This window comes from Alligator mississippiensis, chromosome 16 (assembly GCF_030867095.1).
Source record: "Alligator mississippiensis isolate rAllMis1 chromosome 16, rAllMis1, whole genome shotgun sequence".
NCBI lineage: Eukaryota > Metazoa > Chordata > Crocodylia > Alligatoridae > Alligator > Alligator mississippiensis.
This window is the reverse complement of record NC_081839.1, coordinates 9491031-9517465: the sequence shown is the minus strand read 5'-3', so window position 1 is coordinate 9517465 and position 26435 is coordinate 9491031. Positions and strand designations below refer to the sequence as shown.

The window sequence follows — 26435 nt, the reverse complement described above, 5'->3', positions numbered from 1 at the left end:
TGGCCTCTCAGCCCAGCTGGGTCCTGTCCTTCCTGAGGCTGGGTCCATTCAGCCTCCCCAGCAGGGCACAGGGGCAGCATTGCCAGGAGGGGAAGGGGCCCTTCCCCCCACTGGAGTCCACCTCCCAGGACCTGGGACCTAGCTGTGGGGGAAGAGTAGCCCAGTTTCTGCAGGCCTGCAATGGTCCCATAGCCCTGCCCTGGCCCAGAAACCACTCAGCCCTGGGCTGCCAGGAAGGCTCACACCTTTTCCCTCAGCCCTGCTGGGCAGGCTCAGGTAGCTGCCCCTGGGCTGGGGTTCAAGGGCACCGTGTGGAAGAGCAGGGGCTGAAGGGCTCTGCACAGCCAGTAGTAGGCACTGCTAGGCCAGCCCCACCTGCTGCAACTGGCACAGACACTTTTGCACATACTCTGAGTGTGTGTGTGTGGGGGTGGGATGGGACTTCAATGAGAGTGGCTCTAATTAAAGTGTCACAGCATCTCATGCATCAGCGTCCAGGGCTTAAAATGATAGCAAGGGTGCTTGAACTAAAGCTCATTTGGTGAGCTTTAGTTCAAGCACCCTTGCCACCATTTTTAAGCATGGGGACACTGATACACAAGAGGTGGGAGGCCGCACACCAAAAAAAGAAAAAGGTTCATTTATGTCAATAGTTTAAAATTCCTTGCATTATTACTAAATATCAGTTATTAGATTGTCATCAGCTGATAGGGTTGGTTAATAATCAGCTATTGATATCAGCCAAGAAAATCTTTATCGGTGCACTCCCAATTAAAAGAATGAATTAATGAAGAATGATTAAAACAAAGTGCTATATTGTTTATGGGAAAATTAAGAGGGGCGTGGTATTGGTATGACAATGTTCAAATACTGGAAAAAGTAAAGCCTCAAGACAAGTTTTACAAAGGGATGTGAAAAAAAAAAATAGGATGCCTATACATGTGCAGATAGGCTACTCTGACACCTAATTACATGGCAGCACAGACTTGATTAATTGAGTCTGCTAAAGTGTAGTAATTACTGCACTCCATCAAACTCCAGCATCACGCGCATCAGGGTCCCCATGCTGAAAAATGGTGGTGGGGGGCACATTAACTAAAGCTCACTTGACGAGCTTTAGTTAAAGCACTCCGTGCCACCATTTTTTAGCGCAGGGACACTGATACGTGACACTCTGGGCACTTGAATTAGAGTGGCTTTTGGAGCCACTGTAATTAAAGCATCCCACCTCTCGAAGCATGTCTATAAACACCCATTCTTATTAGCAGCAAGTAGTCATTTTTCCCAAGTCTATGTCACGAGTTTTTCAAAACCTGACTTCTGAACTAAAAGGACTGAAAGAGAGCCTTTCAGAACAAATACAGTTCTGTCTTTCAAAACAAAAAAAACACAACAGATAGGTCCAAAATCTGTACTGCTACTCAGATTCTTATGAAAGAATCTGGAGTTATTCATTTTCCTGCTGGTGAGGATGGTCCTCTCCAATTTGTCTCTGCTCTCAGCTGAGGAGTTCTTCTTGTGGTTCCCAAGTGATGCTCTGAAACAGGGATGGTCAAGATCCAGCTCACCAAATGATTCTACCCAGCCCACAGCTACTCCTCTGAAGGAGAATTATATCTGGTCTGCGACTGTCCTGGCTTTCAGTGCCTCTTGCTCTTCTCCCTTACCCCTGTGCTGTAGCCAGCAGACACTCCCCTCCCCAACCTGGCTTTAAGTGTATGCTCCAAGGCAGTCCAAGGCAGATGCTGAGGTCCTGGTCAGGCTTCTGCCCGCTGAGGCTGTCTGCGTGCAGCTCCAACCCTGCAGTCATTCACAGATGACAGCCCATCCCGTGGTGAGCTGGAGCTCAGGTAAGGTTCTCCCTGCTAACATGGGGGGTGCAGGGGGAAGAGGGCTAGGAGCCACACGTTCTGTGCTCTGCCAGGCCAAGGTCTGGTAGGGGTGCAGGCATTGCTAATGAGATGCCACACTGTGTTCCTGCACACCACTTCAGGCTGAGCCACGTGGGCACAACTGGAGCAGCTGGCACAGCTCCTGCCCAACCCCGAGTCTCCAGCACACAGCTGGGTCAGGCAGGAACTGCACTACCTGCAACCACATGGCCTGAAGTGGTACACGGGAACACAGCACAGTATTGGCCTGCCCATGACTCTAGGAGGAGGTGTTGGAGAGGCATCCAGTGCTGTGCTGTGGCTCCCTTTCTCACTGCACCCCATCCTCTTCCCAAGTACTCATGACAGGCCAGGCCAATGCCATACTGTGTTCCCTACACGCCACTGCAGGCCATGTGGGCAAAGGTGGTATGGTTTCTGCCTGGTCCAGCTGCATGCCAGGGACTCAGGGCGATGGGTATGGTGCCAGGGAGGGGGTACAGAAGGCTGGGAGCTGCAAGTTACCCAGGCCTGACCACACTGGTACCATGCTGTGTTCCCCTCTTCTCCCTGAATCTCTTCCCCTGCCCCGAGTCCCCTGCACATGGCCAAGTCAGCAGGAGCCACTCCCCAACTATGCCCACATGGCCTGAGGCAGCACACACAGCACAGCACCAGCCTGGCCTGGCCATATGCCAGAGACTTGGGGGTGCAGTGAGAAGGGGGGAAAACAAAAGTTAGGTTTTCCTAAAACCCAGGGGTGAGCAATTATTTGGGCCAGAGGACTACTTTGGAAATTTTGGTGAGCTGTTGCAGGGGCCAGGGAGGAAAGGGTGCCGACCCAGCCTGTGACAACTCACCAAAACTCCCAAAGTAAGCTCACCAAAACAACTCCTAAAGCTCCCTCCAACTGTTGCTCTTCGTAACACAGTCTAGACACTGCTACTTCTGTGGGCTACTTAACCTACATCTTTCACATGAGACTTTGGTCTTAGATAATTTTTGTGTTTCACTCAGAGAAAAAGAAGAACAGGAAAAGTGTGTGCATGTGCATACACACACTGTATCTTTGTATATCTGACAGAAAGGCAGATGTACAAAATTAGATATACAAAATTATACCTCAGTATAATACGCATCTACATCTATTTATCTATCTATCTATAAAAATAGAAAAGTCACCTCTTGAAGGAAAGTTGAGGACCATCCCTACTCCTAACCTTGGGGCGTGAGAGACTTAAGAAAATGCTGCAGTACACTACAGAGGGCCAATAATGTCACGGATAAATGCCTCATACACGTACAGTCAGCAACGCAGCCCAGCATCTTGGAGAACAGAGTCCAGCCAGTAAAAAGGGGGGGGGGGGGGGGGGGGGCAGACTGAGACCCCCATGGTGAGGGAGCAAGTGGGGCAGGGACTGCCCAGCCAAGCCAGGGCAGGGTGTGGGATGAGGCCACAGGTAGCTTGTCCAGGAACTGGCTCCCGCTGCTGCACATACCCCTGGAGGGAGACATGCCCCCTGGATATGTGCATAGGGTGAGGATGGGCTGCCTGCTGCAGGCTGGATACATGCAGCGGTAGGAGTCGCCCCCCTCCCCACCTCCTCTAGACAAACCACCCACAGCTCCATCCCATGCCCTGCCCCAGCCGGGCAGTGCTTACCCCTGCCCCAGCCCCACTCCCTCCCTTACTGTGGGGGCCTCAATCACCTCCCCCTCCCCGTCCCTTCCCTCCTCCATCTCCCTTCCCCCAAAGACTTACCGGATGGATGCTGCTCTCCAAGCTGCAGGGCTCCATAATCGGCAATCGGATGAGTATTGGCCAATGTGGCTGGTTAATAATCAGCCATTGGTATTGGCCAAAAAAATCTTTATCGGTGCACCCCTAATCATAATATTTATTCTCTTAGAGTAAAAGTCATATGCAAAATTTAACAGCTTAGTTTCTGGCTAAAATTGGCTTTTACAAAACCATCAAGATTCCTTCAATTGTTTTTTAATTCATTGAACAAGAAAAAACACTTTCCCCCTCCAACTGTTAACAAAAAGATTGGAAACCTTTCGTCAGAAGGATTATAGCCACCAAGTTCTTTAGTTCAGATATTTACTTAAACTAGACCAAAATAAACAAAATGTAGGTTTTGCGAATTTTGGAAAAGTTGATTCGGAGCAACAGAAATCTAATATTGGTTTGAAACCCAGGGCTATGTAAGTGCAGCAGTAAAATTCTGCTATGCTATTAGTGTGACAAACAAACAGACAAGTCAGTGAGCTGCACAGCTACTTGCTCACAGAAATATACAAGCCCAAGTATTGAAACAGCAGACTACAAATTTAAAAATCAAGGGATACTTAACGAGGATTAGCAGAATTGGTGAAGTGCAGGAAGGTGATTAGCATGTCAAAGATTTAAGATCCACAATCTCATCATCCCTACACTAAGAAGCTGAAAACACTTCTACCAAACCTTATCAGCTGCCATAGATTAACAGATTTATCATAAAAGGTTATTAGAGCCACAAGCTTCATATGAATTAAGAAACTTTCAAGTCGCATAAGTCAGATATCCTCTGATTTAACTATCTGCCCTGAACCTACATCCTTAAAATACATGGAACTAGCATTAGTGCCCCGAGTATCTTGTAAAATAAAGCAGTTAAAGTATGCACATTCCTTTAGGAATGTATTTTCTCCCAGAATCAAACCACAGGTACAGCGCACATATATTTTCCCATTGAGAAATAAAACTCCTCAGATTCTTTGAAAGCCAAGTCTCATTATGAGAGATTTGGGTTTTCCGATTGCTGCGGAAATGCATGGATTTTCTCCTTGAAAGGAGAAAAACGTGGGAAACCATGGGTATCCCCTTGCAGGCTGCCACAGTTCCAGCCTGCAAGGGGCTGTTTGAGGCTGTGGGGAGTGGGATCTGCCTGTGCATGTATGCACATGTCCAGTAACAACACAGCCAGGCAGCGGAGGAGCTGTAGGCAAGTCGGGGGGGGGGGGGGGGGGACATGACACGGGACTGAGGTAGTGGCAGCAGTCATGGTGAGGGAGAGTGGGGCAAGGCTGGTGTAAGGGAGGCATGGGGGGGGGGCACATACACCTCCAGATTTGTACACCCACAGTGGGGCATGGGGCTGTGCCTCCGCCATGACAGCACAGCTGGCATAGGACTCCCAGCAGCAGTATCACTGAGTCTCCCCACCCCGCCCCACCCACCCCATAGCAGGTCTTGCTCACTAGGGCATGGAGGCCCCCGGGGTGAGGGTGGCAGGTCAGGGAGCCTGCATCTACCCCAACCACGCATGGGCTCTGCTGGGCTCCATGCTGGCCATGCTGCCTGTGGGGGCAAGCCCAGGCTCTGTCCTCACTCTGGCTGCAGCAGCCACCACCTCCCATGCACAGCAGCTGGGGCTCAGGAGCCGCTGGCCAGTTGTAACTGGCAACTGTGGAGCAGGGAGTGGGCAGGATGCAGCCACCAGGTTCTGCAGCCCTGGCAGCTGGGGGCCCCCCTTCAGCAAGGCTGAATGGGGAGCCACAGGTTGGGAGTAAGAGGCACCAGCAGGACTGGGGGGCTGTGGGACTGATGAGCAACAGCAGGGGCAGGGCACCAGCCTAACAGGGCTGTTAAACATGACAAAGCAGCAAGGGGGAGGGGGAACAGCTGCAGCTGGACCCACATCCTGGTGAGCAAGGGGGGCAGGGGGAGCTCTGATTTAATTAAAAAAACAAAACAAAAATCAAACACCAAAACAGGTAGGCGTGTAGAATTTATTATTATAATGGACTGAGGTGCTGGTAGGCTTCCAAAATTGGTTTTAAATATATCAATAAAACATTGTGTTCAACTAATACATATGTACATATGTATGTATACTGGTGTTTAATTTTAATTGTAGAAAAAAAAAACAGATTTTGAGCATTTTAATTGGAGAATTTGTGGGTTTTTGTTTTGTTTTTTTTAATCAGAGAATTTGGGATTTTTAAACAGAGAAAACCAGCATCCCTGTATCCACTATGTACAATACAGACAAGTCATTGGTACAGAAGAATCTATAGACTGAATTCAGAGTAAACAGGTTTAAGTTAATAACTAGAAGTACCTAACCCCAAAAAATGAGCTTCACTTACCTTTTGGAGGGTACTGACTTTCTATCATTTTATTTCTTATTCTTGTACATTAAGTCTAGCATGCATCCCTGACACTTGCAGACATTCCCCCACCCCAGCGCAAATTGTACTTAAATATTGCATTTAGTCAAGTGTCTACCAAAAAAAAAAAAAAAAAAGCAAGAAATTCTTATAAACTGGATTATACCTGCAACTTTGTCCCGAATAAGTTTTGCAGATTCAACTTCGCCAATACTGCTAAATAGACTCCGTAACTCATCCTGCGTCATGTTCTGAGGGAGGTAGTTCACGATTAAGTTTGTTCTACCAATATCATCCCTGCAATCTTCAGCCATGTGATCTTCATAACCATTAGACATTTTATGAAATATCTGAAAAAGAAAAAATCTCAAATAAGTTCTACATCGTTGTTTTGTAATCAAACGAACTTTATCCACCCACAATGTTGATAAGTTTTATTTTTATGAAACAATTCAGTTTGTATCTATGCATTCCCTTTCTTCTTTAAAGGAACAAAACACCAGTGTTTAAAAATTCCACGACATTTAATCTTCTCAAGCAGATAAAACTGCCATTTAAGAAAAAACAAACCCTGAACAATTAAAGGACCCTGAACTTAAATGGAAAGAGCTAAGACAGATTTAAAGTATATTTAAAATTACATACACAGCAGATAAAAGAGAATTAAGATGCAAAGTTAAGCACTTGGATTTAGAAAATGCCAGAAGTGTAGCTGCTCCTGCAATTGCAATTCAGGCCCATGGTTAAATGCATTGGGACAGCCACATTATATATGAATTTTATGGCTATATTCCAACCTCTGCCAGCTCTCCTACACAACAATTAGAAATTTGGCTTCCCAGCAGTCCTAGGTTTCTATTTCTAGTCAAGAGGAAAACTTATGTATGGTTAAAGAGTCAAGCCAAGCACAGACATCTGCCACATTCGTTTGTAAAGGCAGTGCAACTAGATGGTCAAGGCTTGATCTCCTATTAGAGCAATGCTTTGGACACAGGGAATTCTCAGGGTAAGAATCACTGTATTAGCTAGAAGTGGCCTTGTTCAATGCTTTATTTGAAGGCTACAATACTTTAATAATTTCCAACAACCCTGTGAAATACACAGGAACACCACAAGCCAAAGGAAGAACTGGAACTGAACTTCTGTCCTCTTGATTCTCATCCCAGTACGGCTTCCCCATGCCAAGAGCTGCAAAAGTTCTTGCTGTACCACTTACTTGAACCCAAGTTGCACACATAAGGACTGGTCATTTAAAAAAAAACGAGGGGGAATGACGCATGAATTTTCTTAATTAAGTAGATACCACTGAAAACTGGTGCACTACCAGGAATCTATCATATCTGGCCAAACAGTTTTTTTAAGTTGTATGTCTATTACCATATTTAGTATTAATTGAAGTTAAATAAAGAAATAAATAAATAAAATGAATTAAAGTTAATCACCGCTCTCAATTTACTAAGTCACTCCTACCTTCAGTAATGAAATAAAATCTGTTACCGTCAGATAAACTTTTAGTCACTGTATTTTAGTCCCCACTCATTCTCTTATAGCACCATTCATACTTGAAAAAAACACAACAAATAATAAACCAAAGAAAACCCATGTATAACATTTTAAAAGTTCCATACACTGCGTTAAAATGTAACTGGAGTTCTGGATGGAAGTATAAATAAACCACAGCGTTAACACAAGAATCCTCAGGAAAGGACAACTGAAGTTAAAGAAAAAAATCCAAAAAACTTAAAACCCTACATTTTGGAAGGCCAAGAGATGCAGCTGACTACTCTATTCTCACAGCATCCCATCCACAACAATGTTATGCCTATAATTTGTTAATATTGAAGATATATGACGTAAATTGCCTGTGACCATGGAATCCGAGTTCTCTGACCCAAGCATCTAGCTGGGGTCATCTAGACCCAGCACTCTTTCCTGCCTATGCAGGGGGTCGGACTCGATGATCTATTGAGGTCCCTTCCGACCCTAACATCTATGAATCTATGACACTGGACAGGCAAGACAAGGGAACCCGCATACGTTACAGTCCACTAATACAACAGCAGACTAGTTTTTCAACTCATTCTCCACTGATAAGAACAGCAAAATCAACCCTACACCTCAAACTTCACACTAACTCCAATGCCTTAATTCCTTAACAAATGAATTGTTTGTTAACAAACACCCCCAAGGCTAGTACTAGAAGTATTAAATTATTTTATCCAGTAAGATTTTTCCCTGCAATTTACCAGCATGCCCACTTCCATGGTACACTACTCATTTGGGTGTCTATAGCCACACCAATAGTCTCCGAATTGTTACTAACAGTTAGACAATAAGGGTGCACAAGAGAGATTTTGGGGGCTGAGGCTGCTTGCCTATTTTTAAGGAGGCACATCGACCAATACTGATCCGATTTCTTATATGCAGCCCGGCAGCTTGAAGAGCAGTGTCTGGCTGGTAAGTCTGTTGGGGTGGAAGGGGAGGAGGAAGGGCAGGGGTGTGGGGGCAGATCAAGACCCTTGAGGTGAAGGAGGGAGTGGGGCTGGAGCCACACCTTGTCCAGGGGGGTGCAGGGCAATGGGGGCAGCTCCTGCTGCTGCATGCACCCTAGGAGAGCAGCGGCGGTGGGGGTGGCCGGCGTGTGCGACATCAGATCTGCATGGGGCAGGGTGGGCTGGGGCCAGGGCAGTGCTGTGCTCTTCGCGGCAGGGGCTGGGCAGGGCTGGGCTGCGCTCAGGGCGGGTGGCAGCAGCACTGGGAGGGAGAGGACATGGGCTATAGCTGTCCCTCCCCCCCCCCCCTCCCCCCGCCAGTGCCACCACCCACCCTACCCCGAGCTCAGCCTGGCCCACCCCCCTGCCAGGAACAGCCTGGCACAGTCCCAGCCCCAGCTCGCACCGTGCAGATTCAGGGGCACATGCCTGTAAGCGCACAGAGCAGCAGGAGCCATCCCCATCTCCCCACGCCCCCCAGACAAGCTGCGGCTGTCCCACGTCCTGCCTCGGTAGGGCAGCACAGCACCTGCCCCAGCCTCACTCCCTCCCTCACCCCACGCCCCTTTCATCCCCTCTCCCCTTCCACCACAACAGACTTGCCAGCTGGATGCAGCTCTCCATACTGCCAGGCTGCGCTCCTTGCCATTTATGTGCTGTGCTGTGGCTGTACTCATGCACGGGCCATTTATCGGCCACATCAGGACAGTTTCCAATAGTCAACTTTCTTTATATCAGTGCTGATTTGACACAGGACCAATGTATCGGTGCATCTCTATTAGACAAGCCTACTTTTCACTAACCTTAATCCACATTCAAGTCTCTGCCTCTCCAAAATGTTTTAAGGTTAATGCGTTAATGTGTCAAATCATAGAACTCGCTTCTGAAAGAGATTAGTACTAATATAAATATCAAGCTAAATATAAAATTTGCTCTGACCTAGCTTTCCAGCCATACCCCCACAAAAATATGGAGATCACTACTAACACTAGGACAAAGTGTTACGTTTGCTTTACTGAATCTGCAAAAAAAATTCAGAAATGAGTAACAGACACAGTCAGAGATAACCCGAGCAAGATGCAGGGCCCAGGACAAATCAGCCTGTGTGGGGCCCTGCCCCCAGACACAAGGAAGCCAGCGGTGGATTCGGCAGAGGAGGGAGGGGTGACCAGTGAGACATGAAGCAAGCGGCAACATGGAGTTGTCACAGTCGCTCCACCTGGCACTGCGGGGCACCCTGAAGTGCAGGGCCTGGGGCAGTCGCCCTGATTCTGCTGCCTAGGGACGGCCCAGGACCCAGTAACAATATCTAGCTGTAGGGGTGCACTGATAAAAATTTTCTTGGTCGATACTGATAGCCAATTATTAACCAACCATATCAGCCAATATCAATCCAATAGCAGATTTATAGGAATACAGCCAGGCAACTTGGAGAGCAGTGTCCTGGTGGTAAGTCTGTGGTTGGGGAAGGAGCATGGGGGGGGAGAGAGATCAAGGGCTGCTACGGTGAGGGAGGAACTGCAACAGGGGCAGGCACTGTCCAACCAGGGCAGTCAATACAACTCCAGGAGCAGGATGGAGCCATGGGCAGCTCCCCACTGCTGCACACACCTCCAGGGGAGGTATGTGAGGGGTATGTGCCCCCTGGATTTGGGCACAGGGCAGAGGTGGGCTGCCTGCTGTGGGTTCAGGGCCAGGGGCAGCGCTGCACCAGGTTCTTCCTGGTTGTGGAAGCTTGGCTGGGCGGCAGCAGCACTGAGCAGGGTGGCCATAGCCCTCCCCACAAGTCTCATTCCTGCTCACGGCACTCCCCTTGAGTTTCCTGCGCAGGGCTCCCAAGGGAAAGGTAGCAGTGGCGTGCCCTAAGCAAGGGTGGTGTTGGGGGGGGAGGGGAGGGAAGCAATAGCCACCCCAAAATTCCCCATAGTCACCCCTCGCAGCGCTGCCACAGCCCACCCTACGCAGCTGAGCCCGCCCTGTCCTGACTGCTGCCCCAGCCCAGACCCTCTCCCTCCGGTAATAGATTGATGCAGCCCCTGGCCCCAAGCCCACAGCAGGAAGCCCACCCTTGCCCCGCACACACGAATCCAGAGGGGCAAATGCTCCGCGTGCCTTCCTCTGGGGTGCGTACAGCAGCAGAGAGCCACCACTTCCTTCACTGCCCCACCCCCCAGTGCCCTGGACAAGCCGCCTGCAGCTCCATTGCACTCCAGGCCCCAGGGTCACATTCGCCAACCTGGCTGGGCAGTGACTACCCCTGCCCCACTCCCTCTCTCACTGTGGGGAACCTCCATCTGTCCCTTCCCCACTACCCCCCATACCAGCTGGACGCTGCTTTCCAAGCTGCCAGGCTGCATTCCTGACTGCGTGCATGCTGCATTTATCGGTGACAGCATCAGACAAAAAAAAAAAGAAAAAGAAAAAGCAGACTGCTGATAATGTTAGTTTTCCTGTTATCAGTGCCAATTCGATACGTGACCGATATATAATCAATGCACCTCTATCTAGATGAATTCAGGGAGTTGCAAGGACACAAACAAATTTCAGTCTGTTGGAAAAATCAGTTTACATTATTGATATCTATGCCCAAGTGTCTATAGCTTTTCATCAGGAAAAGCTAGGGAGCAGAAAAAACAAACAAATGGGAGAAGAAATAACCAAGCAAACAAACGAAAACAGAACTGCCAGGCCTGATGGGAGAAGCTTTATACAACTTGACAGTTTGGACCAAAGAAAGAATGCTACATGCAAGAAATTTAAAAAGTGGAGTATCAGGAGCATAAAAGTTTATTGCACACTGAATTCTACAACACAAGTACTGTTACACACTAGGGCTGTGTGAAGCTTCAGGTGCCAATTCAATTCGGAGGAGATTCGGCGGCTGAATCTCTGAATCAGAAGACAAATAAAATGTCCGAATCGATTTGGAAAAACTTAGGAGAGCTTTGGAAATTCAGGCAGTCCCCGCTCAGTGCTGCAGGGAGCCGGACCTGGACTTCATGATGATAAGTAGGGGGCAGGAGGTGGACCTAGAGGAGGGGGAAGGGGACCATGAGGGGGACCCCCACCAGGCCCCATCCCCTGCCTGCTCCCGCAGGCCCCCTGAGCACCTCCTGACCCCCCCATGGCTGCCCCGCCCGGCCCCAGCTCCCAGCTCTTAAAAAAAAAAAAAGCCCCCACTCACCAGCTGCTGCAATGGCTGTTGGGGCCTCTGGGGCCTCTGAGGGCTCATGGCAGAGCCCCCCACACAGCGCAGGGATCGCCCCCTTGCCTGGCAGCAGCAGGTGAGTCTGGAGCTCCCCCCGCAATAAAACAGTAGGTAGCTGGGGTGGGCAGGGTAGGGGATGGAGCCTGTCCGATTCGGAGATTCAGCCAATTCAACAGCAGCCGAATCTCCAAATCAGACTGGGCTGAATTTATTTGGGAAAGTGATTGTAATCACTGAATCAAATCACTGTCCCCCGAATCAGCCAAATCCGAAGCAAATGCTAGCTGCTTCGAACAGGCCTATTACACACATCTATTTTTGTCCTGAAGTCATTATACAGTATAAGACATCAAACTATGGCTTCTGTGCAATATATATCTCTTATTAAGAATAGAAAAACAGACTCCCTGACTTTAGGAGCTAGCATCCAGGTTACCACAAGCAAAAGTAACAAACAACTGGAGGGAAAGGGAGAGGACAACAGAAACAGTAACAATATACCACTAAAAAGATCAACTGTATGCCTAACTTGATTCTATAAGCCTTTACTAAGAGTACTTAGCTTTGATAAAAAGGATACAAATAATGAAGGTATTTTAAACTTAGGAACTGAAAACACAAAAACTGTCATTACTGGCCAACTTTAAACATTCTGATTCGATGCCCATAATTAAGTGTATGGCAAGAGTGGGACTAGAACTTAATTACTACTGGGTAAAAGCATTCAACTCAAACAAAAGTCATCCTTCCTCATCTTCTACACACCTATGTTCTGCAGGGAGGAAAATATTAAGCATGCATGCAATTAAAGACTTATGAATGCATGCAAAGAACTCACTTATGGTTAAAATAGGCAAGCCTTATTCTGCTATTTTAAGTTCTGAGCGCTCAATTTTACCACATTCATTCTTAACTAGGGCAGGAGTTTCAAACATTCAGTCCACAGTGCTTGCTCTTGGTTCTCCAAATGGATCTATGTATTGCATGTGGTACATGCTGAATTGTCCATGTGCACTGCACATGGGGCTAAGGCAAATGCATGCTACATGCAGCATGTGTACCAGTAACTAGGGCCCTTAAACTTCCAGACCCATGGAGAGCCCTGCGGGCCAGGTGACATGATGCTGTGGACTAGATCTGGCCCACAGGATGGATGCTGAGCACCCTTATCTTTTGTGTTCCAAATAAAGAGGCTGAGCCTTTTGCCATAAAACTGCTTAGCTATTTAGCGAACAGAAGCAGAATGCTGGAAATCAGGATTTCTAGGTTCTAATCTTAACTCTGGCATAGGAACATGGATTTATTAGTTAGGTTTCCTAACTTTCAGTAACTTAACTGCTGTTTTTTTCAGAGATGCTTTGCATTTATTTAGTATTCATTCCTTTATAGACATCAAAGCATTTTGTGGAGATGGATATGTTAAGGTAGCCCCATCTTAGAAAAAGCATACAGATTTGACATGTTCATTTCAGTCTGTGGAGCTAAGTATGCTACACTTAAGTCTACCGGGTCAGAAGTATGGACCCTACTCCAGTAGTGCTTAAACTGCACCAGTACAGGCTGAGGACTGACTGGCTAAGCAGCAGCTCTGCAGAAAAGGACCTGGGGGTTACAGTGGGCAAAAGCTGAACCTGAGCCAACAGCGTGCCAAGAAGGCTAACAGCATACTGGGAGTGTTGCCAGCAGATCGAGGAAAGTGATTCTTCCCCTCTATTCAGCACTGGTGAGGCCACATCTGGAGTACTGGGTCCAGTTCTGGGGCCCCCACTACAGAAAGGACGTGCACAAATTGTAGAGAGTCCAGCAAAAGGCAATGAAAATGCTGGGGCACATGACTTATGAGGAAAGGCTGAGGGAACTGGACTTATTTAGTCTGAAGAAGAGAAGACTGAGGAGGGACTGAATAGCAATCTTCAACTACCTGAAGAGGGGCTCCAAAGAGGATGGAGCTGGACTGTTCTCAGTGGTTGCAGATGACAAAACAAGGACCAATGGGCTCAAGCTGCAGCAAGGGAAGTTGAGGTTAGACATTAAGAAAACCTGTTTCACTAGGAGGGTAGTAAAGCACTGAAACAGGCTACCCAGAGAGACTATGAAATCTTCATCCTTCAAGGTTTTTAAGATCTGGCTAGACAAAGCCTTGGCAGGGATGATGTAGTTGAGGAATGGTCCAGGTCTGAGCAGGGGGTTGAACTAGATGATCTCCTGAAGACCCTTCCAACCCTAATTTTCTACGAATCTATGAATCTCAGTTACCTAAGAAATGCTCTAGACCCACCCTTATCTTGCCCAGTAAGTCAGACTGTAAAAAAGTTTGTGACATAAGACCCATCATTGGAAAAAAAGCTACCGTTTTTAGCTTCTTTATTCATCTTTTGATGAATAACATCCATTTTTTTGCAAACAGAGAAGTTGGGATGTTGAGTAAATTAAGACAAAGTGCAGGGTGGCTTTGATTTAAATTAAGTCAATTTAAATCACAATTTAAACTACTGGGCAGGAAACCTTGATTTAATCATTGTTTTCTACAAAGAAGTACATTCTTGTTCAATAAGCAGGCAGGCTTCTTTGGGTAGACGCAATATCTTTTATGAGACAACCGAGTAGTAAGAAAAAGTTCTTTGCAAGCTTTCAGGCACAAGCACCCTTCTTCAGGCATAGGGAGTTGATATAACCTTAATACATATTATTCACAACTCAGAGATAGATGTAGGTTTCATTTTCAGAAGGTACACATTTTAAAGCAGCGATTTATTTTGATATTTTTCAGATAAATTTTGCAGCTATTATCAGAAAACTGAATTATATTTAAAATGTTTTATTTAAAACAACAAGCATATGTATTTTGGATATTTTTTTCCAACAACAAACGTATAATTATTTTAACAAAGCAAGCATATTATAGTTAAAAATGTGATGTGTTTTTAACAAAAATTAAATAGATTATTTAAGCCAGGTCAACATGAGAAACTGAAAATACTGGGTTATGCAGCAAACTCAGTCTTCACCTTCCTCTCCTGTTTATTCATAGACTGGAAAAGACGAGCTTCCCCGCTTTTTCAGTTCCCAAGTGATTTCTCAATTTAGAATGAGTTAGTCCAAAAGAACAAAATATTCTTTTTATAACTGCAGAAGCTACAGCTGTTAAAAACTGAATTATCACTTCAATAGTCTCCGACAGATCCAGGTGCTTAAGCGACTTCCACCAGTTCACCGGTGTGACTTTCTTTAAAACCTCATCAGCAAAAAGATATTTTGTGAAAGGTTCACCCTTGGCCCTGAAATTTATTATAGTTGGTATTATGGAGGGATGATTTCTGGATGCCTATGTCATAGCCAACTCCTCTTCTTCAGCAGTTAAGGATTGACCCTGGTACTGAGACTATTCGCAAGAAAATGAGCTGGGGATAGTGCTTGATCCATTCTTTTTTTTAATGCATGTAATTTAACTCTGTCATTGTGCATTTCTCTTTTCAAGGTCTGTCTCAGTTCCTTCTAAATTTCAACAGCATCAACAATAAAACAGCCTGCACTTGATTCAAGGCTATGGAAATAGGCTTCAAGATAATCAGCATACGTTGTTCACAAATTGTCATTAGAATAGGCCAGTTCACAATATATTGCTCAAAACAGTCCACTACTGGGTTTCATTACCCATCTTGTGAGAGAGTTAGTTTGGTTCCTCCTGCTTTCTTCAGAGCAGCTGCTGCAAAGTGGTTGTTATGGAAGTATTTTGCAATTTCAACATCAGCCTTTATTTCTGGGGCACTAAAGACTTTGGATAAGAGGTGCATCAAGTGAGCGCTGCAGACATATATTATCAGTAGGGGTGCAGTGAAAGACTTTTTTGGGCAATACTAATGGCCCATAATTAATCAGCCATATCAGTTAATAAAGATCCGATTGCTGAGATGCATCCAGGCAGCTGGGAGAGCAGCGTCCGCCCAGTAAATCTGGAGGGAAGAGGTGGAGGGGGGCGACAATCAAAGATCCCAGTGAGGGAGGGAGTGGGGCACAGGCTGCCCAGCTGGGGTGGCGCAGGGTATAGGATGGAGGTGTGGGTGGCTTGTCCGGGGGGGCGCGGGGACATGGGGGCAACTCCTGCCACTGCATACCCCCCCCTCCCCCCCGAGGGAGGCATGGTGGGGCATGTGCCCCCCAGATTTGTACATGAAGCGAGGGTGGGCTGCCCATTGTGGGCTAGGGCCAGGGGCCTCTTCCTGGTGCGGGGGGAGGGAGGGCTGCGCCAGGGCTACACAGGGTGGGGGCAGTACTGAGAGAGGGGGGCTAAGGGGTGGGCCATAGCCACCAAAAAATTCCCCATAGCCCCCCCTCCCAGCACCAATTCCTGCCAGGAAAAGGCAGCACCGCTCCTGGCACCGAGCCCACAGCAGGCAACCCACCCTCGTCCCATGAACAAATCCGGGGGAAACCATGCCTCTCCCAGGGGGGTGTGCAGTGCAGCACGCAGCAGGAGCCCCCCCGCCCCCGACAAACTGTCTATGGCTCCATCCCATCCTGCACCCCACCCAGGCTGGACAATGCCTGCCCCAGCCCTAACCCTACACCCTTCCCCACCACGGGAGCCTTGATCTTCATAGTTGGTAGGGTCGGAAGGGACCTGAGCAGATCATCAAGTCCGACCCCCTGCCATGGCAGGAAAGAGTACTGGGGTCAAATGACCCCAGCAAGGTGTTCATCTAGCCTCCTTTTAAAGACCCCCAGGGTAGGAGCCAGCACCACTTCTCTTGGAAGTTGGTTCCAGGTCCTAGCCACCCTGACAGTGAAGTAGCGCCTCCTGATGGCTAGTCTGACTCTACCCTCTGCCAGCTTGTGGCTGTTATTCCTAGTCACTCCTGGTAGTGCTCGGGGGAACAGGAACTCTCCCAATGCCTGCTGGTCCCCTCTGACTAGTTTGTAAACGGCCACTAGATCCCCCCTCAGCCTTCTCTTGTGGAGGCTGAACAGGTTCAGGTCCCGTAGCCTCTCCTCATAGGGCCTGCCCTGCTGACCCCTGATCATGCGAGTGGCCCACCTCTGGACCCTCTCAATGCTGTCCATATCCCTCCTGATGTGCGACGCCCAGAACTGGATGCAGTACTCCAACTGCAGCCTGACCAGTGTCGCATAGAGGGGGAGGATCACCTCCTTGGACCTGCTTGAGATGCATCTGTGGATGCATGACAAGATGATTAGCCTTACTGACTGCATCCTCACATTGGTGGCTCATGTTCATCTTGGAATCAATAATGACTCCAAGATTCTTTTCTGCCTCTGCCCTGATGAGAAGGGAGTTCCCCAGCCTGTAGGTATGCTGCTGGTTCTTCCCCCCAGGTGCAGCACCTTGCACTTGTCAGTGTTGAAACCCATCCTGTTCTCATCTGCCCACCCCTGTAACCTGTCCAGTCCAATTGTAGCCTACTCCTCTCTTCTAGCATGCCCACTTCCCCCCACATTTTAGTGTCATCTGCAAATTTGAACAGGGTGCTTTTTACCCCCTCGTCCAAGTCACTGATGAAGATATTGAATAGTGCAGGCCCAAGGACCGAGCCCTGGGGGACCCCACTGCCCACATCCCTCCAGGTTGAATAAGAACCGTCCACCACCACTCTGGGTGCAGCCCTCCAGCCAGTTAGCGACCCATTTGACTGTGTAGGTGTTGACGCCACAGTCCCCTAGTTTTTTAATGAGAATGAGGCGAGAGAAAGTGTCAAAGGCCTTCCTAAAGTCCAGAAAGACTACGTCCACTGCTACCCCTGCATCTAAGGATTTTGTAACCAGGACATAGAAGGCCACCAGGTTGGTCTGACAGGACCTGCCTCTAATGAACCCATGTTGGTTGCCCCTAAACATAATTTCCCCTGCTGGCCCCTCATGAACATGCGCCAGGATAATTCTCTCAAAAAGCTTAATCTGCCCCTCCTATTTTCACTCCTAAGTGAAATCAGGTATCAATTTAAAATGAGCATTATAGCAAAATAGCACTAAGTAAAACAGCCTTAAGCAGGGGTTGCCTGTAGTGCTTCACAGTTTGTATATATTAGTCCATACGGACATGCAGGTTTATATGCAAGTGTGATGTTCCACTGTGGTTAATGTGTTAAATATACTTGCAACCAATGATCTTAATTTAAATTATATACCCCTTAGGACAGCACCCAAGCAAAATGGTCTCAAACAGAATTCCGGCCTAATGAGGCACTACTTTAATAGGTTGCTTGAGATTATTCTCAACTGAACATCAACTTAACTCCCCCAAAACAGCTGTTTGGGAAAAACAGAGGATTACCCTCTAAAACTCAATTAGTCACAGCACAGGCAGTAAAAGGATCCCTAAACAGAACCCAAAATGTCTAAATGAAAAAAAAAAAAGAACTTCCTGGTACAAAAACTTTTAAGATGGGAAGATTATGGCCTGTCTTGCCTTGAAGTCTCAAAATACCAAAAGCGAGGTGGCAGAATCCTCTTGGAGGCTGAATAAAAATAATGTTTGAGAGAGCATCTTTTAGCCATTTTGCAAATGCCTATGATGAAAACATATGAAATAGACTATGGAAGCAGCTCAGTCTTCAACAGTACAAGCTTTGGCATAACCTTTTCGTTTTCTTGGCCATCCTAAAATTAAAGCGTCTCAGATGAATGTGCAAAATTTACCTTTTCATCGTAACATCTGGTCCGTAGCATATTCGGTCCTTACTAACTGAAGATACTACTAGCAAGGAAAAAACACCTATGTAAAGTCAAGAACAGAGATATTCAAAAGAACATTTTATTAGCTTTGCCATGAACATAACAATATTTCCAAGTGTCCCAAGAAGAGTCAGACACTGATATTATTTTGTCTAGTTCACACCAACCCAAAATAGCTGCAAAAGGTAGGTTAGCTAGATGCAGTTAGTCTTTAGATTCAGACAAAGATGGCAATTAAGTAGTTTTCTGTAGGCTAAATTAAAACACTAAATCCTATCAACCTAGAAGTCAGTTTTTCCACTAGATTTTTCTCCAAGGTAACAGAAAAAACAAGAGTTGACTGATCCTAAATTTCCACCATGTAAACAGACAAGTTGGCAAAGGAAAGAGTTCCAGGACAAGATCAATGGGGTATCCTAGTTCTGAAATCAGGCATCCTGAGAAAAGCTAACTCTCCTCAAGTGACTTGTAAAGGAGTTACTGATCATTAGCAGGCAAGGTTCTTTGAGTAGATTCGATATCTTTTATTAGACCAGCTCAGTAGTTGGAAAAACTAAACTATTAGCATTATGACCATTAGCATGTGTTTTTAGAGTTCTACCTCTGCATATGCATGCTGGTGAAGTGTAGATCCACAACCTCCTAATTCCTTTCTACTGCATTTGGCTTCAGGCAGAAGAATCCCAGGTCCTAGGGGTATTGTTTGTTTCAGACCTGTAGCTTCTTTTTCTTCTGGTAAAATAGGCTCAACGGTTTCATTTGACAGTAGCCGTTGCTAACAAGTAAGCCAAGAGTACTCAAGAGTGAGATGCCACAGTGGGACAGAAAGCTCCTTTGAAGACTTAGCCTTGAAGCCTTATGCAAACACCGCATAGATAATCAAAGTCCAGAGAGCATGACAGTTGTTTGTAACAATTCACTGGAAGTTATTTGTAACAATATATTTGTAACAGTCCATTCATATTTAGCTGCAACAGATTTTGGTACTGTTGAGGCAAAGTGCCTGGTGCAGGGATACCGAGGTTCATCTGAAACCAAATCCTTCCAAACAAAACCTGGTATCACTAGTTAGTCAGCTAGGGTCCAAGGATCCCAACAAGATCAGCATCCAAACGTTTCTTAAGCATCCAAGATACCACTGTGCTACTGAAAAAAGTACTTCAGTCATATTGATAGATTTATAATCTCAGGCCATCTACAATCAAAACTTGACTCTCAAGAGTTACTGCAAAACAGGATTCTTCCCCGAGCAGTCCCTTGTCTTGACATTACTCTCTAAACGACTCAAAATCCACAAGGCATCACCCTCATGACTTTATCAAACTACCTTTACTTAAGCACCTGGAATTGCCTAGAGAGTGGAGGAGAGTCCTGTAGTATTGAAAATATTATGCTAAGCAATATTAGACCCCTCAACATAACAGCACTATGAGCAAAGCCAACATTTCCTTCCTCTAGATTCCTGGCCTCACTACCAAAAGAACCCAACTGCACCACGGATCACCAATGAGTTAAATGCCCTGGCTTGCATGGCAGTCCCCCAAATGTATTAGTAGTGAATAGGCTAGAATGAGTACAGCAGGATTCACAAAACCTAGGGCAACAACCCAGAACTTGGGAACCACCTAGAACCTGTACTTTTGACAACATGATGAAAAGCTACCTACTCTTTGCATCTCAACCTCTCTTACAAGATTCTCTCATTCAGCCACAGCACAGCTTACTACCAGCTACAACATATAGAGAGAGATCAACAAGTGCTTGAAGCAGCAACGGTTGGCAAAGCCCTTTAAACAACGTCACTTCATTAGCTATAAAAATACTGGTCAGCTCATAAAGTTCCTGCACTGGAACAAGTGGTGCTGGCATCAAATTCTGTTGATGAGTGGTCTTGACCAACTCAGCAAGTGCCCAAGGGATTTAATCTGCGGACCAGATAACCCCAGGAGTCCTCCTCAGGAAGACTTCTTCAGCAATCTGAAAAGAAGACCTCTCGTTTCTTCAGCTTGTGCATAACATTACCCATGCAATCCATGGTTGAAATGAGAGACAGATTTGGCTCGGTCTTGGACTCTGTTCTACCACACAAGTTTTGAAGCTGCCAAGGAAGTGCTGCTCTTTCTTGGAAGTGAAACAAAAACAACAACAGAGGGATACTACCGTATCAAGGAATGTTGAATAAAACCCATATACTTAGCTATCAAATAGATGCAGAGCCACTGAGGTCCTCAGGCTTCAATCTTTGTTAAGAACAATGCCACAACAGCATCAGATGTAGCAAAGGAAACAGACACCTCACATTGTGGAGATTAGAGGTCCACAACCAGAGGCAGCTGACAGATGACAAAAAAAACACTGAAGGCAAACCCCAGGTTTCAAACTAACAGGTTTAAATGAGGCAGTAGTCCTATGAAAAGAATGTAATCTTTGTACTTCAATACTATTTCAGAACATATGCTTAAATTGGGAGAATTAAGCATAGAGGCTAACCATACAAACCATGTTTACTAATTTTGCAATGCTAATTATGAATCCTTAAGAGTCTTAAAAAATAAACAAACCATTGCAGCTAACATCAAAGCTTGAGTAAAATTTTTGCTGGGAAGTAGGAAAAAAAATTCTTGATTTCTCTGGCAGGTGGTTCCTGAGTGGTTTTGTTTTGTTTTTTGTCAACTTAGTATGGGGTTTTCTGATCTGGGTTTTGTCACCGTCTTGCAATGTGGTTTGAGAACAGAGCTGGTGAGACTCAACAACTGGTAAAGAGGGATGCTCCTGTTGGGAACAATACTAGGCCGGCTAGGGCCCTGGCAAATTAAGGAGGTAATGACATCAGGATCCACAGACAGACTACCTATCAGAAAATTGACAGGAACAAGAAGTTTCCTCCATGTTTCAGTGGCTCTTCTTATTAAAAAATAATTTACCCAAGTTATCAATGGGACAAGGGATAGAAGAAAAAAGAGTGGCTGGTAGGGATGCGTAGACAGAGATTTTTGGGGCCGATACCAATAGCCTATTTTTAAGGAGGCATATTGGCCGATGCCAATCTGATTTCTGATACGCAGCCTGGAAGCTTGAATAGCAGTGTCTGGCTAGTAAGTCTGTTGTGGTGGAAGGGGAGAGAACGGGCAGGTGGGGGCAGATCAAGGCCCCTGCAGTGAAGGAGAAGTAGGGCTGGGGCATGGGACAGAGCAGTGGCTCGTTCAGGGGGGTGGCTCCTGCTGCTGCACGCACCCTGGGAGGGCACGGGGCAGGGGGACGTGTGCGCCCCCGGATCTGTGTGGGGTGAGGGTGGGGTGCAGCTGTGGGCTGGAGCAGCACTGGGCTCTTCCTAGCAGGGGCTGGGCCAGGCAGCAGCACTGGGGAGCTATGGAGGGGGGGGCACTGCAGTCACCCCAAAATTCACCATACCCCACCCCCCCCATAACTCCCAGGGCCACCACTGCTGCTCACCCCAAGCGTCGGCCCGGCCCAACCCCCCTTCTCTATGCACCGCGAAGTCGGCCCCAGCCTGCAGCAGCAGCCCAGCTCTGCCCTGCGCAGATCTGGGGGCACGCACCCCCCCACTCCCTGGGGTGTACACCAGCCCCACTCCCGGGGCCCGAGCCCCACTCCCTCCCTTACCGCAGGGGCCTCCATTTGTCCCCCACACCCCTCCCCTTCCACCACAACAGACTTACCAGCTGCATGCAGCTCTCCAAGCTGCCAGGCTGTGCTCCTTGCCACCTATGTGCTGCGGCCACACGCATGCATGAGCATTTATCAGCCAAATTACTGGCCACATCAGGCCAATTTCCAATACAGTTAATTATTTTATATCAGTGCTGATCCAGTATCGGACCAATGTATTGGTGTACCTCTAGTGGTTGGTTGTTCTTACAAACCAGAAGCAGCAATACTGCAGTGGCTGGAAGGTGCTCTACTGCCAAAGCAATCACTACTACAAGTTCTTCTTGTGTGGGCTCTGCCTAAATGAGACTTCTGACCTCAGATCCCTCAACTCATGTTCTGGTCTTGCTTTGCAGGGAATATAACCTTCACATCCCTGCCAAATGCAGCAAGGTGAAGGACTGCATCTTGTGCATTAGGTAGTTATTGTTGGATTCCCTCTGGAAACGTGTAGGTAAGAAACAGCTGGCCAGACTGCAAAGTACAGCAGAATCCAGATAATCTATCTCCAGGTGGTTTGCAACCCACTTAGTGTATTTACTCAGGTACCACCTACATCCAAGACAAGACGCACCTTATTTTCAGAAGGTAAAACAAAGAAAAGATTTTTCTTGACATCAGTGAAGACGCCAGTAGGTCTAGTGGGGGCAGGGACCTATGATCTGTGGCTGCTCCATTAAAGCTTTTGCTACGGGCTATGGACAATTCCTCCCTCAGCAGCAGTGTAGCTTGCAGGTGTCCCTTCAGCACATGGAGTGGTAATTTTCTGCTACCAAAGTGAACAACAGGTGCAAACCCTGGCATCATAGGAGGAGCAGCCGCCAAGCTCCTAGGAGCTTGGGATGATTAAGTCCACCAGGTTTAAGAGGAAACAAAAGATGGTGATCAGCAGGTTTTCTGTGGAGCATGGGGGCATCCATCTGCCACCCTGGTTCTTCGTCACAGGAGGTCTAGGTCCTGTCAGAATCTGGTCAGATATTACAGAAATACTGCAGAAAGGTTGCTGAGATTCATCCCATCCTCTCTCTGCCTCATGTAGCATATCTACAAGGTTTTTAAAAACGCTGCCAGGCATGATCCTGAGCAGATCAGAAGTGAGTAGGGGATTGTGCAAGAGACTGAAAAATGCAGGGGCACAGTTATCTGCAGGGATAAGCATGGTACGATGTTCCAGCAAAAACACTAATGCTAACCTTGGCCATGCTAAAGAGTCTAGGCCAAGCCATAGAAGTGTGGCTAAAGCAGAGACCCCCAAAGTCTATTTCTAAATGACTGCAGATTAGACTAGTTGTAATGTATGTAAAAGTTCAATCAGCAAAGCAGTTAACATGCCCATCTAAACTAGTACAAATATCAATTTAAAAAACAGAGTAAGTCCAATGAGATACATTAAACAAAAAACCTCTAAGATAAATATGCCAAACACTATAATTTAAGTTTAAGAATGTTAGTGATTAATGTAACCAAATATCAGATGTAAGTTTGCTCCAATAGATTATTTTTGTTAAATTTCTTACATAAGTTGTAAAAACAAAAGCAGCTTTGTCAGTGAAAACCATCACACATGGAAAAAGAAAGCAAGGCAGTGGCAGGTGACATTCCAAAACTGAGAAGGAAGGAGATAAGAAATCTTTCCTACCAAAAATTGTAATTTTCAGGACATAAATTCTAGCTGATTGGTGCCTTCTAAGGCCATTTAAAAACTGATTCTCTCCACTTTCCCCCAGTCTTGATGAAACAAGGAAATTTAAATAAGCTACAGTACATGTATCAGAGTAAGTCATGCATGAATATGGGGTACAGACTGGAGGGAAAATTGTAGAACTAATGAAACCAAGTTGAATTGCTGCCAGTCTGCATGCCATCCGTCTTCCCTTGCAAGTATCCCCAAGTCAGTATAGGTGCACTGTCAACAGGCAGCCAGACAGAGATTGGGATAAAGGTTCATTCTTGGTTTTGGGGGTGTAAACAATAAGTGGTTAGGCTTTAGACCCATCTCTTTACTCTTTTAACAGGAGCCAACCTACCGGACAGCTATGATCTAAGTAACGAGGTCCACCTGAACAGATACAAAATCCAGACAAGACAGGAGAAGAGCACCTTTACTCAGGTAACGATCTAGTGAGGTTTAAACAAAATTCAATGAGGAGTGGAGACAAAGGCCCACAACAAGGAAAGAGCAAGGCAACATGGAAAAAATCCAAAGAAGAGAGATACAAATTGTATGAGAAAAATGATCAGGGTAATAGTTACTCATCTAGGATACCGATACACTAATGCCACAAGTATAGGGAACACATGGCTGAAGTATAGACATGACTATATTATAGTCTGTTTAGGAAGGACAGGCAGGGGAAAGAGAGGCACTGCCTTGTATACTGACAATATACACATTTGCTCTGAAAGCCAGAACTTAAATAACAAGTAAGGGCCAACATAAAATTTGTCAAAAACAATGATGTCTAACAAACCCAATTCCTTCTATAAAAGGTAACAGGTTTGAAATGGGGACAAAGCATAAGCGATAAATGTTGACTTCAGTGTCAAAAATTGTACTCCAAGTAAGCTAAGAAAATATGGTCTAAGTCAGTGGTGGTCAGCCTTTTAGAGTCAAGGGCAGGTCCACAGGCAGACTGGCCCCTGCAACTGGATCGAGACTCCACACCACCTCCAGCTGGCCCCTACGCACCTTGGGACACCTCTACCCACTGATCTGGTGTGCTATCTAGCTCATGGAGCAACCCATGGGTCCAGAAATTTGGCAGCAAGGGAGCAGCAATTGCTGCCACCACGCACCTGTTGGCAAAATTTTGGACCTGTTGGTACCCTTGCAGGCTAGAAGGCATAGCTCTGCAGGCCAGATCTAGTCCACAAAAAAGATTGCTATTAAAAAAAAAAGAATGGCTATCAGTCATTCCTGTCCAGTCCTCTTTGGGCACAGAGAAGTCCTGGATTTAAATTGCAACAGGGGAAATTAAAATTAGCAATTAAGAAGGGAGAGGGTATTAATCACTGGAACAGATTACCTAGAAAGACTGTAAAAATCTTCAACAGAAATTCTAAGCGTTTCCTTAACCTGTCTTTGTTGTGGATGCTTCAGACAAAAATGATACTGGTTTAAGTAGGGGGCTGGACTAGATAACCCCATTAGACCTCTTCCAGTCCCAAATTAAAACTAAATATCACAGCTATAAGGGTTACACCATCAAGTTTAAGTCACATCTCTCTCATGATCTCTAAATATTAAACGTCCCCTGGGGTAGGGAGCACGAAGTAAAATAAAGAGTAATATTTCAACACTGTTTTCTTTTGCCATATTTTGTATACTGAAGTACATGCCTGATCAACTAACTTCACATATGGTGGTTCTTCCCTTGCTGAGGAAAGCCTGCAGAACTTATCCCAACAACTCACTATTATAAGAGTGCTACAGATAAAGGTAGGAGACCCTCTCAATAAAAACAGAAAAACAGAGTTGCTTTTGTAGCCCAAACACCTAGGGTCTCAGATCATGACAAAAAAAAACACGGCCAGAATAATCTCATCTCCACTACTTCAAAACTTATGAGACTTTCCTGAGATGCAAGAGCTAGAGAAAGTGCAAAGCCCAACAAGTGCTATCACCCCAAACATCCCCCTTTTCACCACAAACCCAACACCAGAGCTTCATGTTCTGCCAAGCTTCTATAAATTGCAGCAAAAACCAGCATCTGTCTAAGGCCCTGAAAACACACTGTATTTCATTCTTCTCCAGGCACAAATTCTCCCTTGCATATACTCTCCATCATGTTTTCAGGCTCTCCCATCCCTACTTTCCCCCTAGCATTCCAGGAATGCTGACTGAGACCTAAAAATGAATGGAAAGTAATTTAGACAGAAATCATTTACAGTATCATTAATTCCAAAGCTTTTTTTTTTTTTTTTTTTTTAATAAACTAACAAGATTATGAGCAAGAGAAAACTTCAAGCTAGCACATCCACTCGCACATTTTTTAAAAAGTGAGAAAATGACCTTTGGGATCTTTGTTTAAGGCTCATACATCCCATTATCTGCTCTCACTCAGTCTCCAACAAAATGCACCTCAAGTACTCACAATATATGCACCATATTTGTTTGGCCTCAAAACATCAAAACCCCCAGAAGAGGTGACTACTGGCAAAAGTAGGTTCGGCATATCAATGAACTCTAGTCTCAGGTACTCGACTCCCACCATTTCAGTGGTCTAAGTAGTAGATGTTTGCTGGCAAAATCTTACTATACTTCTATTTTAGTTTAAATTAGTAAAATAAGTTTATGCTTTTGTGTATATATGACACAATTTTAAAGAAAGACATTTAAAGTATCATTCT

General features: G+C 46.0%; 1 protein-coding gene across 1 annotated transcript in view; it reads right to left on the bottom strand.

Moving 5' to 3' along the window:
- The window catches only part of ELAVL1 (ELAV like RNA binding protein 1), a 59302-nt gene that overhangs the window by 29870 nt on the left and 2997 nt on the right, over positions 1-26435 (bottom strand). Inside the window, exon 2 of the mRNA XM_006269325.4 lies at positions 6193-6376. Coding sequence (XP_006269387.1) covers positions 6193-6364 — 172 coding nt within the window. The 5' untranslated portion in view covers positions 6365-6376. The remainder of the gene's footprint in view (positions 1-6192; positions 6377-26435) is intronic.